Raw genomic sequence first — 14,638 nt, 5'->3', positions numbered from 1 at the left:
CATCTCCGACACAGCGGTGCAGCTGCAAAGAGCAGATCTGGAATGAAGTCATTATCCTGTGTGGGGCGGTTGCCTTCATTTCCAGACTCACCTAAACAAATAGATCTGAAGTTGAGAAATCTTAGAAAAATAGCACATGTGGTCATGGCAACCCATGCTATTGCCTAAGACGGTTGTCATAAATTACATAATTATAGTGCAATATGAAGCATGGTCTTGAAGTCATCCAACCTAAACCAAAAATGTCAGACTTTCCCCGAAAAAGCGAATTGTGGTTGGCACGACAGGGAATTTTTGCAGTCTTTTGAGGATCACCAACATTGCTTGGCTCTGGTTCACTTGCGTGTCACCTTCCTCCCAAATTACTCGGAACAAAGAAGAGAAAACCTTCGCTGCCAAGTTCCCTGACCAGCCAACATCGACTTCCCACGCCAGAACTGCCTGCCAGCCCTCACTGGTACTGTGAGACATCTCGCAAACAGGAGAGGCCAACGACACCCAGCAGGAAGTTCAACCCCCCACCCCGTAGCTTCGTTTGATTGGAGCACCGCATTGGTTAACCAGCACTTAACCACATGAAAGATGTGGCACTCGGGGCACTGGGGATCACAGTGCTGCTTTCGCTGGCTCTAATGTTAGCTGGCACTAGTGACAGCCTCAGGTAGTGCCCAGGTGGCAGTAGGGGTGTCGTTGGACACAGGCATTACCACGAGACACATCTAGTCTGCAGGATACTGGAGGTACAGACTCCTCTTTCCTGTGTTGTCTTACTGTTAAGGTGCTGGCATTTGTCTGTTAGTGGAAAATAAATATCATATCATGACTGGCAAAGATTTAAAGAGCTTGGTAAATGCTTTAAGAAGAAAAGTTGCAATATTATAAATATAAGAACATCCTATATTATGGTGTAATAGGGTATTGTATCTTGTTTTAAATAAGATTTTGAAAAAACCTCCACAATGGCAGAATGTCAAAATTTTAAAAATAATAAGGATCATTCTATCAGTCTATAGATTAACGTCGATATAGTTGCGGTTAGTTACTATAGATATTAATCATTGACTGGTCAAGACATCATTGTTTGTTATTCACATGTAGATGGACACATAGACTGTAGGGTTATTAAATTTCATTGTACTGAGACTGTTTGCAACAAAAATGAATATATATGTGCTGTCCTCTGATCTGCGTTGCACACCATCATCTCTGTTTACAGGCCTGACAAAGATAAGTGGGTACAAGCTCAAGAATGTAATTGAAGGTTTTCACTTTGTCTTGTATGAATCTTACACAAACACAGGAAATTGTGATCGCACACACACTTGAATGCACAAACACATACGCTGCTCTCTGAAATTATTTCACAAGACAGAATCCTCTTCCTAAATGCAAGAGCCTGCTGCCAAACCAACCATGTTACATTTTTTTCAGCTCCTTCTTTATTATTTATGCACACGCACACACACACACGCACACACACACACACACACACGCACACACAAACACGCACGCACGCACGCACGCACGCACGCACGCACACACACACACACACACACACACACACACACACACACACACACACAAACACGCGCGCACACAAACACACACACACACACACACACAAACACACACACACACACACACACACACACACACACACACAAACAAACACGCGCGCACACAAACACACACACCCCATCATGAGTCACTCTCTGTTGGTGCCAACAACCTCGTGATCAGCTTGCCCAGTGAAAGTCTTACCCACACAGCCTCCAATGCCACTGACGTCAGGGAACACAATGGCGCGAATGCAGGAAAGCCCTTCAGCCTCCCGAGATTTGCACAGCCTCGTGGGTAATTGGAAGGGACTGGTGAAGTGACAAGCCATTTACAACAGGGCTGGAGTCAAATTACTGCCCACTGAAGCCTATTAAACCTCGTCTCCTTGAGGGAAAAATCGCACTCTGGCAATCAGGAGGTAAGCGAGTTGTGGAGGAAAATACAGTCTGAAATTCCTTTGCACTAGACACTCTTACTGAGAGCCTCGGCAGACTGAAACTAAGCCTCTGCAAGTGGCCTAGAGTGTGGTTTTTAAATCCAGAATGTATCTGGAGTCACACGTAAGGAAATGAAGAGTGAGTTTCCAGTGGTTCTAAAATAGGCAGTAAATTGGGCTAAATAGCTATCCATTTTTATCAAACAGAAAGGCAGTGCTCTTACATTCAAAACAGCCGTCAGGATAAAAGTTAGCCGAGCGAATTTCACTGGTGTCACAACTGACCTTTTATAGTCAGTTGTTTTCACAAATGCATCGGCTGTTTAGAGGACACGTTATTCTGTTTCTTTGACTGGGTAAACATACTACTGTGTCCTAGGTAAATGTTTTCTTTGTTCAACATTTAAAATCAGAATTTCAAATAGAAAAATCCATTTTTATGAACATCGCTGCAATTTATGCACAGAGTAATTATTCTGTGCTCCCTAATTACTAAAGAAAATACGACCTGAAATAAACTCTGAAGAATTCATCCAATTCCAGAGTTCCGGATGCAACCAGTGAGACCCACAGGAAGCTGTTTTCCTACTCCCCACATGTGGAATCGCTCCTGTAGTCCCAGTGCCCGCGGCTGTCTCTACAGCGTGGTCTGTCACACGACAAGCCGCCTATAAATTTAACAAATGATGTCACTGATCTGGGCAACGTTGCACGGGACGGCACCTGCAAACGATCACATCATAGCAAAGAGGCCCCATCAGCTGCACAAAAATGACCTGTAGCTTAACTATAGCCAACTTAAGTGCTGTTAACATGGGTTGGAAAGTGGCCGAGCGAGGGAAAAAAGAATATTTTTACATTTTTGAATCATTTATTTAGAAAGGTATCATTTATCATTTATTTACTTTTAAAAACATATCAGACAGTAAGCTACGTCAGTCCTACTCTAGAACATTTCCCAGGTTAGATGCTTTTCTCTTATCTATCCTCTTAGAAATATTGTGAACATCCACAGCAAAACCAACACACCATTCACTGTGACTGGATACATAAAATAACCCACCAGCAACAATATCAATATTTATGGCCTTTACATAGAACAGAATTCTATTTACCAACAAATGACACTCATTTGACTATTGCTCTAAGGCCATTCAAAGGTAAACAAATAAAAACCTCCATTTTATTTGACTGCTTCCTGTCGGAAGCCGCGCGTGTGCTGCTTGGTGTCTCCAGAGACAAGCTGGGACCCATTTCGCTGGGACTGTTTGTGGTGTCTGAGCCCCAAGCTGTTCTGGGATGTATCGGCAGCGAACTGGATATGGCTGGTCCTGAACAGCACGCCTGGCGCTAGGGCAGGGCCGAAGGGGTGGGGGTGGGATTGGCAGTGGTGGGGTTAGTGAGGGGGGCAGTTCTTGGGAGTGTGTAGAGTAGGGAGTGTTATTGGTGATTAATGTATGCTTTTAAGTGCTCCCCTGGGCATCATTTGATAGTGCATTAGTGAAATTAGACCGAGACACTAGGTTCGATATTACAGATGAACTCGGAGATGAAATTACTCCTCTGGTTCAGCTGTAGCAAGGCAGAAGTGCAGCACAGATAAAACAAAATACAAGCAAAACATAATTCATTTCACAAATGCACAAGATAATCTGTAATATTTGTACAGTAGGTCACATCTCTCTTCTACGCTAGCATGTTTGCGGCTGATTCCTTTTTAAAGAAATGTTCATCTGCATGAGAAAATGCAGAACCTCGGGACCCTCAGATAAAGTTCACGTCTTACTGGAGCCCCATTCCAGAGAAGTACACGGCAATGAAAGTTGTGAAACATCAAAAAAAAAAAAGAAAAAGAAAAATTCCTTATGGAAATGTGGGCGAAGTTTAGGTTCCTTAAAAAAAGGAACAAAAAGCCCTTTGGCAGTAAACATGTTAGAAGGAATGTCCTTTAATGTGGTCAGAGCGGTGGGGCTGGCCCCTTTGCTCATGATAATATACGGGGCACAGAGTGTCCTGAGTGGAGAATGCTCTTCCCTTGCGTGATTTCCAGTCTTCCGCAGTCAGCCTTTGTTTTCACACGGTCAGTAGCTTTGGATGCACCCTGTCAGGGAGGAATAACCCCATATTCAGCTCAGGGAGAAGCCGGCGTTTGAGGCCCCGTGTTCAGGGTGGGACCGCAGCACGGCTGGCCTCTGGATGCCACGCTTATGCCACCCTGCCACTGCCCTTCGGTTGTGTCAGCCTTTGGGGAACGGAGGTGTGACAAGGTCTACCATGAGAAAGAGACCCACCGGTTATCAATACAACACGCAACGGGAAGGAAGGGAGACACCCACTGCTTAAAAGAGTTACAGCCACGGTGAGACAGTGCGCTAGTGTCCTCCATTTGTGTCTCTGCACGAGCATAGACAAACAGCCGTGCCTCGTCAGGGTAGACTGTTAAAAACGCGTGACAAATCTGTTGGTTCAAATTGAGCAGAGCGTTCTGATCCACACGGATAAATTGCATTCTAAGATCCACTGACATATCTGACTGAAATATATCAGCGCAAATGCTCACCCCTTAACATACAGCAAACTCACACGTTTACCCATAATGCCCATTCCACAACACAAGGTTCACCAGCGTAAAACACTTAGAGAGAGATTTTACTCAATTTATCAAAATATTTACCACAAAGTTGCTTTGGAGTATAAACTATTAGATTAGACTTTTCCAAAACACTTTTGGGGGTCTGGGAGAGTTGTAAGTTGCAACATCTTTTTGTATCACGTTAAATAATGCACACCCATTTAATGTCCGTCCATGTTGCGGGTGCGGTGTTGGGGAATATAATTCTGTTTATATCCAAGTAAGGGCAAACAGCAAAAAAAAATGAAGAGGCTGAAGACGATGATTTTGCCATATATGCCTGCTCATTTACGTTTTCTTAAACATCTGCCACAGCTCTGTTGACACTGCTCATGTTAAAACGTGTCTCCAAAAGGACAAAGCACGGATTGTTAATTTACTTCAGGCAGCGAGCAGGCCACCTATCAATAACCGCCTAGACGCGGATGCGTTCGTTGGGAGGGGGCAGACGGAGTGGAGGGGCTTCGGCTCCTCCCGTTCTCTGGGAATCCAGAGACTGCACTGGGTCTCGTTACTCTCGACCTCCCCAGGGGTCTGGCGCTAACCAGCCTCTGAGCTAATGCCCCCTTTATAGGATCAGAGAGACATCTGTTTATGGGAGCCTGTCTCACTGCTGGGTGCCAGAGACAGGCCACTATTGACACGAGTTCGCAGGACTAGGAGAGGAATGAAGAACTTCTCCGCCCCGAGCTCACAAATCGGCAAAGGTGCAGTCACGTGGGCGGAGTCAGGGAGGAGAGGCACGTCTGGAGGGCCTGTGTGTTAGCTAGTGCCGTGCATCCGGTAGTGCCCGTGTTCTTGGAAACACTTCAGACGCAAGCTGGTGAAGTCCAGTCCTGGTTTTCTTTGAGTTAAAAATAGCTGAGCTGGAGACAGTGACTGCAAAGTCACACCTCAGGTGTGAGAAACACCCAAACAGTAGTGTGTCTGTGTTTTGCCATCTAAAGACTCTCCATAGAAAGTGCAACACAACTGGCTCTCACTATCGCTAATTATATGAAATCCAGCATTTTCCATTTCAAAAGGGCCAGAGAAATTAAAGCAACCATTGGTTGAGCCCAGGCGTGCTGCCACAAACTTCATCGACTGCATAACACATGAGCTTCAAAAATAAAAACAGCATTTATGAGGGATTTAATAAAAGAACGTGTTTTGGTTTTAGAGCTGGTCATTAAAAGTCAATCCTGCAACCTGCAGTAACTCAGGCTGTGGTCTGGCTGAGGGCTACATAGTCCTCTGCCCTGCAGAATGTCACAGTAATGAGAAGATTAGCATGCTACATACTCGGCTAGCCATCTGGCTGCGGCGCTTGCTGACATCATGCAGTCCCTACGGCTCAGTAGTAAAATATGAGAGTGGAATTTTCTACCTCATGTGCCTCTAACTCTATGGGCTTCGACTTTCTTTTATGGCGTCGTCACTTTTAGGTTTTTTTTTTTTCTATTAGCGTGGCCGTTCAATTCGAAACACATGGCCAGTTGGTAGGTGTGCGTAACTGACCGTGACATCGAGTGAACCCAGGCCACTGTTAATATGGATAAAGGCATTATTACATGCATGGTAAAAGAGGCGCTTTCGAAGATGTCTTATCTAAGGCTGCAGTGCCAGAGAGGACCGCGTTCCGCGTTAGGAACAAGCGTGGTGTACTGCCATCACAGCATCTGGCGCGCAGCCGTGATGCTGACGTTTCTGTAGAGATGAGGATTGTTGAGGATGAATGAGGATGAATTTGATGATGGCTGGTTTGCCTTCCTGCCCTCCAGACACCTGCGGAGGGTCTCAGGTCGCACAGGTACAGGGCAGGTTAGCAACTGTCAGACTGCCACAAAGTAAATTTGTTCTGCATGGCCTCGCAGCCATGGGGTCACGTACAAGAGTAATCTGAGCCCAAAACATAAACACAGCAAGCCTCGCCCCCAATCTCTGCCCCCCCCAGAAATCCCAGCTGCCCTCTTGGGACATATCTCGACAAGCCAAATATTTCACCCCACCATAACAGTAACAATTCTTTGGCATGCCCCCAACCTCCAAGCCGGCACATACAAATAGACCTCAGCGCTCTGCAGACATCCAGACACAAGGACACCTGTCTGCGTCCGTTATGTCCTCGCTGGCCTTGGTGTGAACTGTCCGGCCAGGAGAAACGCAACAAAGATTGCCCGAGTCCTGGGTAATGAAAACAAGGCATTTTACCGAGTGAGCTGGAGCAGAACTGCTATCATGTCCCTCCAAACAAACGACACTCCTGCAGTCGGTGCTCAGAATGAAGTCCACGCACGCTTAGCATTTACCAAGAATGCAGAGACATCAAATTACAATAATAACTGAGCAGCGGATGTAATCGCACCAGTTCAAGCTTGTTTATGTACAGAGCAGGTCGACGAAAATCTTCTTTCCTCAAATCTGCGCTCGTTCAGACTGATTACGGATCAAAGCCCCATGGATGTTTTGAGAGTGAAATATCAAGCTGCTTTTATAGTCTTGTGATGATGCACTTTGCTGATGTAATTGTGTTAGAGAAAGTTCAGTCTCTCCATCTCACAGTACACGTTCGCCGTCACTCTCGTGCGCAATTACTGTAGATTCAATATTCTGCCACAGATAACGTCTTAGCAGAACCTTACCAGCTACGGGGGACTTCTAACAGAAACACTTACTGAAATAACAAGTCTCAATTCAAATTCCATGCCACTGCATCAATTTAATGGCTTGTACACTCGGGCAAGAATTTAAAAACAGACATCTTTCTGTAATCACGGCTCGCTGACGTAAGAGAAAACCAAGTTCTTACCTGTTCTTCCGTGCCTCCTCTTGGTGGACATCTAGAAACGAGACAAAATGATGGTCAGGGTTGAGTTCACATCTCAGCGGACCAGATCCCAACCGCTCACACCCTAACGGGATTTAGCCTGTGAACACGGGCAGTGCCCACCTGACACAGGCGTCATGTCTGCATCCTCTGGTAAATTGATAGTTGTGCTGGAGATACACAGACCTGCGTTGGTGTGGACTGAACAGGAAACTCAACAAGTAGCATCTAACTCCATGTTTATCTGAGCAAAGTGTCTTAAATGATAATGCTTCTCTCTAGTCATCTTGGGAAAAGCCAACTTGCTGCAATGTACCTTCTTCCACAAAACACGCAAGTTGGTGAACTGACCAGAGGTTAGTGTGATGTGACGCTGCCATGCCCCAGCCCAGTGCAGTGCTGTCCGTGAGCTGACCAGAGGCCAGCTTTAGTGCGGCTTCTACTCGTTCAAGACAAGGTTGGGTTACCAGTCGGTGGGAATCCCAGTCTCCTGCCTCAGCTTCCAACTCCTGCCCACTCGCTGACATGATACCACAATTAAAGTTTTAGCATTTGTCTCAGAAACGAACAGGTCGCAAAGTGAAACACAACATTGGGTATCATGACAAAACCGACGAAACAGTAAATGATATGTTTTGAGAGAAATGGCTATCTGGTGCTCACCTCCTCAACATTCCCTAAACAACGCGGCCTGCCTCCGTCTGTGCCCAAGACTCATGCGTTTTGTAATGTCTGGAGTTCCCCTTCCTAGTCACTTAGTCTGTTGCATTTGGCAGGCTTGTCTAACCCCCAGCCACATTATACATCACACTGGAGATCGCTGAAAACTTTACATATGTTAGAATAGATGTTCCAATAGCTAGCTCAGGTCTCGGGCAAGGTGTGCTGAGAGCTCCTTCTGCAGACTCTTCTCAGTCCAGGCCTGGATCTTTCCACTTTCATTCCCAGGAAAAGTCCAAATTCTCTGGAGCTTTGAAGTGTTCCGAGATTTGTGTACATGCCCTATTCATCTGGCACAAGGGAGACCAAGGAAGTGACAGAGAAAGGGAAGGCCAGGAGAACCGCAACGGAGCACGTAACACAGAGGAGAAGGAAAAAAGGGAGAATGTGTGACAGAAATGAGAAAGAGATACAGGAAGGACAGATGAACGCAAAAGGAGAATGTGCATGTGTTTGAGAAAGAGAGAGAAAGAGACAGACAGACAGCATTGTGTCTGTGTGTGTGTGTGTGTGTGTGTGTGTGTGTGTGTGTGTGTGTGTGTGTGTAAGAAACAGTATAATAAATAAGAAAAAAAAAAAGGTCTTGGCATCCATTGAAAAATGCCCCCAGAGCGCTTGGCCAGATGGAGTCCCAGGAGCGAAACTCTCCGGCCTCCCTGCAGAAAAACGCACGCCTGCTATATATAGCTGCTTCTCAGCCTCTCTCAGCAAATCTGAGCACATTCCATCACAGCCCTGACTTCAACATCACCTTTAAGCTGTTCGGTCCGGTCGTAAATATGGCTCGTGCTGAAGGCACTTTCGCAGAAGGCTCTTTGGCAGAAGGCGAGGAAACAGTCAGAGGGCTCATCCGGAGAGCCCGTCCGGAGAGCCCGTCCGGAGAGCCCATCCGGAGGGTCCCTCTGGAGGGCCTGTCCGTCTCACCGCAGCGGAAAGCGGCCGGACAGAAGGCGCTGGCTTTCTGACTTCACCGCACGGACGAAGTGGGCGAAAGGCAGGTCACCCGGTTTGGGCGATGTGCGATCGAAGTCTGTCTTGGGGGAAAGGTGTAGCCGTGCTCCGCCCCGGGCACGTTTCACTGACACAGCCTGGGCACGTGAGACGTCTTTAGAGAGGAGCGTGCTGGCATGTTGAAGAGCCTGCACGTGACCTGGTCTGTGACCTGAAGCTGCACACGTGACCACAGAGGAGGCTGTTCTGGGTTACCCCTGCTTGCTCTGGTGTGGTATGCTGGGTTTGGAGGGATCTCACTGCAGAGAAGAGGACAGCTCCTAGGCTCAATGCCAGCGTAACAGGACCATGTATCACTCCACCATGCATGTATGAGCATGTACGTGTGTATGTGTGTGTGAATGTGTGTGTGTGTGTGTGTATGTGTGTCGGTAAGACACCCAAATCCTCGAAAGCAGAGTTACTGGCAGGCTTCATGTCACTAACCATGTCATAAGTATATATGTCTTCAGGTGAATCTCAGTAAACACTATAATTTCACTCAGACCCTTCCAAGACTTGTACAGTAAGTGAGGTTAACAGACAAAGTCAAAAGAACTAAGAATGGAATCTACAACTCTTTTATGACTGACATATCTATACAACAGGTGTCATGGAGAAAATGATGTACTATTTACATATAACAGGCTTAGCACGGGAAAACATTCCAGTGTATCCGATACACTAGAGTACACCGGTCAAGTGTTGGCCTGTCTCATCACTGCAAGGCACTGTTAAGACAAACACCGTCTTCCTACATAACATACCAGCTGACAGGACAAATTATTGAGAATCTTCTGTATTTTCAAAGCCACTATGAATACGACATACAGACATATTGGACTGCTTAGGAACTGTGTTTACTCTATATTAACACGCATTGTATGAAAACCTATAAAGCTCTGTGCTGCTCTGTCTGACTTAGAACAGAAACTGAAGGTTTCACTTCCCCCAACACCTTTAGGAGTTCCAGGGAGAATAGCAAGACCTTGCAAGCAGCACGTGGTGGTTGAAATGAAGACAGAAGGAGTGAGTGGAATAACAGGAGAAGGGGCCATCACAACAAGACACAGCAGCCCTGGCTTACAGACATAATGTCTCCTCGGGCTCGCGTCAAAGAGCAGGTCTCAGGCTGAATAAGACAGGACCGGATCACTTAGGCCTGGAAAGCAGTGTCAGCATGACTGCAGGTAAAACCCTCAACAGCCCTGAGATAACCTGGCTAGGCGTGAAAAGACAATGGGAGAGAGCCGTAGAAAAGTCAATCCACTTGAACCACCCGTTTGTGGAATGACTGCTCTGCTGGAAGAGTTTCAAATGACTTCCAGGGCCCCAGAAGGGCTGAGGGCTGCTATCACACACACACACACACACACACGCACACGCACCTTCCTGAGCTCTTCCAGAAGCCTTTAGCCATGTTCCCATGCACCTACACAGAACGCACCTAGCAGAGCCACGCTGTTCAGCTACGCCGAGATTAAACAAACACATCTGGCCCTGTTCTCCGGCTGGACGGAAAAGGAACAGAATTCCCAAAGATATTGTACTCATTAAGACCCAGTGTTGCTCATATGATCGCATTTGGGAAACGATGTTGGGGGTTGGGGGGGGGTTGGAGCCCTTTAAGAGGTTCATTGCACCATGCATGAGCCCTGGCCTCACCCCCTCAACCCCTCACCTCTCACCTCTCACCCCTCTCCTGTCCCTGAGGATCCACCAGCGGAACCAGAGCAGGGGAAAACAGAATGGAACATCAACAAAAGCACTGGATTCCTCTGGTGGCCTAAAACAAAACATGTATCTGTGCAACATGAGAGGGACAGCCCCTTAGAGGTCGAACCAGAAAGAGCTGTCAGAAATACTTCCAATTCTGCATTCTCCTGTTGGTGTTTTACATATTACTAATCACACTGAAAACCAACAGGGACATTCTGGTAAAGCAGAAATCAGAGAGAATCCATCCACACTCGTGAGAGGAGTTGGTGCTCCTCTACATTCTTCAGGCCTCATCATTTTAACAGAAAACACACATTCCCTGTATTTTAAAGCTCAGGTTCATAAGCTGAAGTGTTCAGTAAACAAACCGGAGTATAAAATGTTATCGCTAATAAATGTTAGTAACAATGCAGCTGCTCTTTCTATAAAAAAATATGATTTCACAATTGCGCTTCCTTTCACCCAGCAGAGATGATTTACCGTGTGCTCCAGCTCTGAACGAGCACCGTCATTTATCATCCGCTGCGCGAGGAGATTACGTCGGATGACAAACGGTCAACATCCCTGATCAAACTGCAGTGATTAAAAAAACAGATGCCCTGAAATCCAAGCGTTGACTGATGGCCTCCTTGGAGGTGAGTCGGCATACTGTCTCTCTGAATCCATTCGTTTCATTCCATGGGTTAAGAGGAATCTTAGTTGGATCGGAAGGGATCTGTGCTGGGCGCAGTCCGACAGCACCGTGTCTTAAGCTATCATATGCACTGCGATCGTGTGTCTGTGTCAAGAGCTAAGACGTGCTGCAGATGCCACTCATCACGTGTCCAGCATACTTTATGCTGATCTGAGTACAGCTGGCAGAGCAGGCGTTACCACCACCAACATTTACAATGCTTCTGTTGTAGTAAGTTGTTGGGGTAACTTTAACACGCATTCCATGGGAGCCTTTGCTCTTTTACCATCATGTGATCACAACCTAATGATATGCGATTTGCTCACATTAGGTTAAGCAGGATCAAAGCACCTTACCAAAAAATAAGGCAGATCTACTAAAGGGAGTGAGTGAGAACGAGTGTGAAATCTCGACAGAGTAAGATCAGCCACTTACCTCCGCCTTTCTCGGGCGTGCTCTGGTCACGGAGGATGAGTTAGACGAGAAGACTCCCAGGCCGTGGCATTCCTCCCAGTCCGGCCCTCTGGTTGTGCCACTGCTGTCGAGGGACTGACTTCCCAATGTTGCCCACGCCGCTGCCTTCTGCAATGACGACAGGACTGCAGTCAGCAAGGAGCACGAGGCACGCTCAGCCCAGCCTGGGCCGGGACAGGACGGCGCACTGAAGTCTCAGAGAAAGGGGAATTCAGCCCTGAGGTCAGTGGCGTGAAAAAAAACATGGACCGATAAAAGCTAAAGATTGGATTAAAGGAAAAATGTAGGTAGATCAAGAGCTGAAAAATAAGACCATTCCAAACGGGACCAGAAAGCAGGACCTGCTGATCCACTATGCCTTACTGAAGCTGGTTTTGGGCAACCGTTGTCATCGAGGCAGCAGTCGAGGAGCCTGGAGACGTGAGCCAGTTTGACCACCTCAAACAAGCAAAATGACACAACAAGGCCAGCAGAGCTCACCAACTGACGAACAGGACCCTCTGTGGGACACTCATAGGGAACCAAAAGCCAGTTTTGTTTCTTCCTGTGAACTCTGGCTTTGGGGTGGATGTGTTGCAAGCTTCAGTGAGCGTTTTGTTTTAGAAGTAGCGCTGAAAGTTTCCAGTGGCGAGCTCCCAACACAATGACCCTCTGTCTCAATCCCAGTCTGCAGCACGTCGTCTCTGCTGGCGTAACTCATCGTAAAATGGACGCCATGTGTCTACATGCAGTGGCCCCATGGGAGACATGGGGACATCCAACAGCCTCCTGCACTGAGAGTTTGGTGAATCAAAGAAACCATGATTATGCCCAGTATACACTGTCCCGCGGGACCTAGATCAGTAAAGCAGCCAAGTTTCATGGCGCTCTACTTATGAAGTATTTCCAGGGGTTAATGTCAAAAAATGAAAGTGCTCCAAGTATGTAAAACACACGTGTGTGTCTAGGCTGATGATTCATACGCACTCTCTCTAGGCTACTTGGACAAAACTGCTATAGGCCACCTGTTGGACAACGGTTGGGCAATCCAGCTGGAGGTCCGTCTCATTCCACTCCGATAATCGATTTACATTCAAGCAAGCATGACCTCCATAGGTACTGGCCATATGTACTGTTCTCAGGTCAGCGTTACAGTTAATATGGGAAGGCATCACTGTTTTCACTGAGGTTTGGGACAATGAATGAATCAGTAACTATATCTAGAGTCACCCAAATGACCACAAACCTGGGCTTTGATTAAAGGCGATGGATGTTTAAACAACTCTGACTAAAGCACCTCAGACCGACTAAAACACACTGAAGCTATTAGCTGCAATTCTACAGTACTCTTATATAGCGATTAAAGGTATTCAGTACAGCCAGAATGTAGTGCTTGAAAATGTTCAGTACATCTTCTGTTTCTAGAGAACATTTGAACATTTGTGCACACATACTGCTGAAGTGCGTCCCTGCTGCATAATAAGTCATTGGTCCAAGCAGCTGGAATAGTCACCTGATGATTTGGTTAACATCAAAATGTGAGTAACATCCGCATGGCGGAGTTCCCCTATGTTTGTATAAACCACTAATGTTATTCAAAAATGTAATTTACCCTAATGGATGTCCCAAAATGATTATACTTCTGTACCGAATTTATACAAAGGATACCAGAAACTGCTACCACAGATTTGAATTTTGAAGCATCACACAATCCTAAAAAATCTTCTCAACATGTTAACAAATCTTTCATTGTGTACTAGTAAGATTTAAAACAAAGAAGTAAAACCAACTGAGCCATAACCTGTTGAGTGTTTCTGTCACTGGTTGGCTGTCTCCGACAGGTACAGGGCGTGTCCGAGGGAGATGAGCCGGCACTGATGGCCTCCTCTATGTCCAGGTTGAGCTGGTCCAGCCACTTCATGAGCTGGCTCATGGACTGTGACCATGGAGATAGCGGGACCAGAGGAGACTCCTACAGGAAGAAAGCAAAACTGGTAAACCTCAGTTAAGCTTTTAGGACTGAAACATCTTTACTCTTAATAAGGCACATTTTCTCCAAACACTCAAAACATATCCAAACAAAAGTCATGTGATCAACCCATGCATTAAAATCATCGATGCAAGGTTTGTTGGAAAGGTGTGTGACCATTTGACTGCTGTTGGCTTTCCCTGTCTGGGTTATTTGAGCAGATTTTTTTTGTAGGAAGATCTTGTTTTTGGCCATTCACCAGAATAACACAAAGCCGTGTTGCGAAAGTGTGCTTAATCGCATACAACTAAAAAACACTGCAGAGAAACACGATGCCCTGAGCTCCGTGGAGCAAAACAAACACAGCGGAGCGGACTGCCTATGCATAGCCTGTGGGCATTCCTAGCCTCACCGCCTTCACCCTACCAAAGGGTATAAATAGACCAGCCCATCCAGCACAGATGCATCACTTGAATTTAGGAATCCGAGGTATAAAATAGCAGCAACTACTTAAGTCGTGCAGCCATAAATCATCACGGCCCCTTTGCTTCTCAAACAGGAAATGAAGGAGAAGGATGGAACAGTATGGAGATTTCACTGTAAGGTTGTAGTGGTGAAGCCATACTATTATGGGCAGCACTGTTTGGGCACTTCTTGGAATTGGTAGGGGGAAGTGG

General features: G+C 46.4%; 1 protein-coding gene and 1 long non-coding RNA gene across 7 annotated transcripts in view; one reads left to right on the top strand and one right to left on the bottom strand.

Moving 5' to 3' along the window:
• Positions 1-14,638, bottom strand: part of stard13b (StAR-related lipid transfer (START) domain containing 13b) — a 60,893-nt gene that overhangs the window by 37,499 nt on the left and 8,756 nt on the right. For 2 of the 6 annotated variants that reach the window (XM_035534441.1, XM_035534442.1), the window contains 3 exons: positions 13,794-13,964; positions 11,975-12,121; positions 7,420-7,450 (listed from right to left, as the gene is read on the bottom strand). In XM_035534441.1, the coding sequence (XP_035390334.1) occupies positions 7,420-7,450; positions 11,975-12,121; positions 13,794-13,964 (349 nt within the window). Of the gene's footprint in view, positions 1-7,419; positions 7,451-11,346; positions 11,476-11,974; positions 12,122-12,376; positions 12,615-13,793; positions 13,965-14,638 lie in introns of those variants that run through there. The other 4 variants (XM_035534447.1, XM_035534450.1, XM_035534446.1 and 1 more) reach the window with 4 other exon arrangements.
• LOC118242589 lies at positions 1,780-13,908 on the top strand. Its single transcript, XR_004776913.1, has 6 exons — positions 1,780-1,978; positions 10,112-10,337; positions 11,336-11,501; positions 12,989-13,108; positions 13,418-13,530; positions 13,834-13,908. It is a non-coding gene; the product is annotated as an uncharacterized LOC118242589 (long non-coding RNA).

The sequence above is a fragment of the Electrophorus electricus genome, chromosome 15, assembly GCF_013358815.1.
Source record: "Electrophorus electricus isolate fEleEle1 chromosome 15, fEleEle1.pri, whole genome shotgun sequence".
Lineage (NCBI taxonomy): Eukaryota > Metazoa > Chordata > Actinopteri > Gymnotiformes > Gymnotidae > Electrophorus > Electrophorus electricus.
Note: the sequence above shows the minus strand (reverse complement) of the source record. Positions and strands in the feature narration are given on the sequence as shown.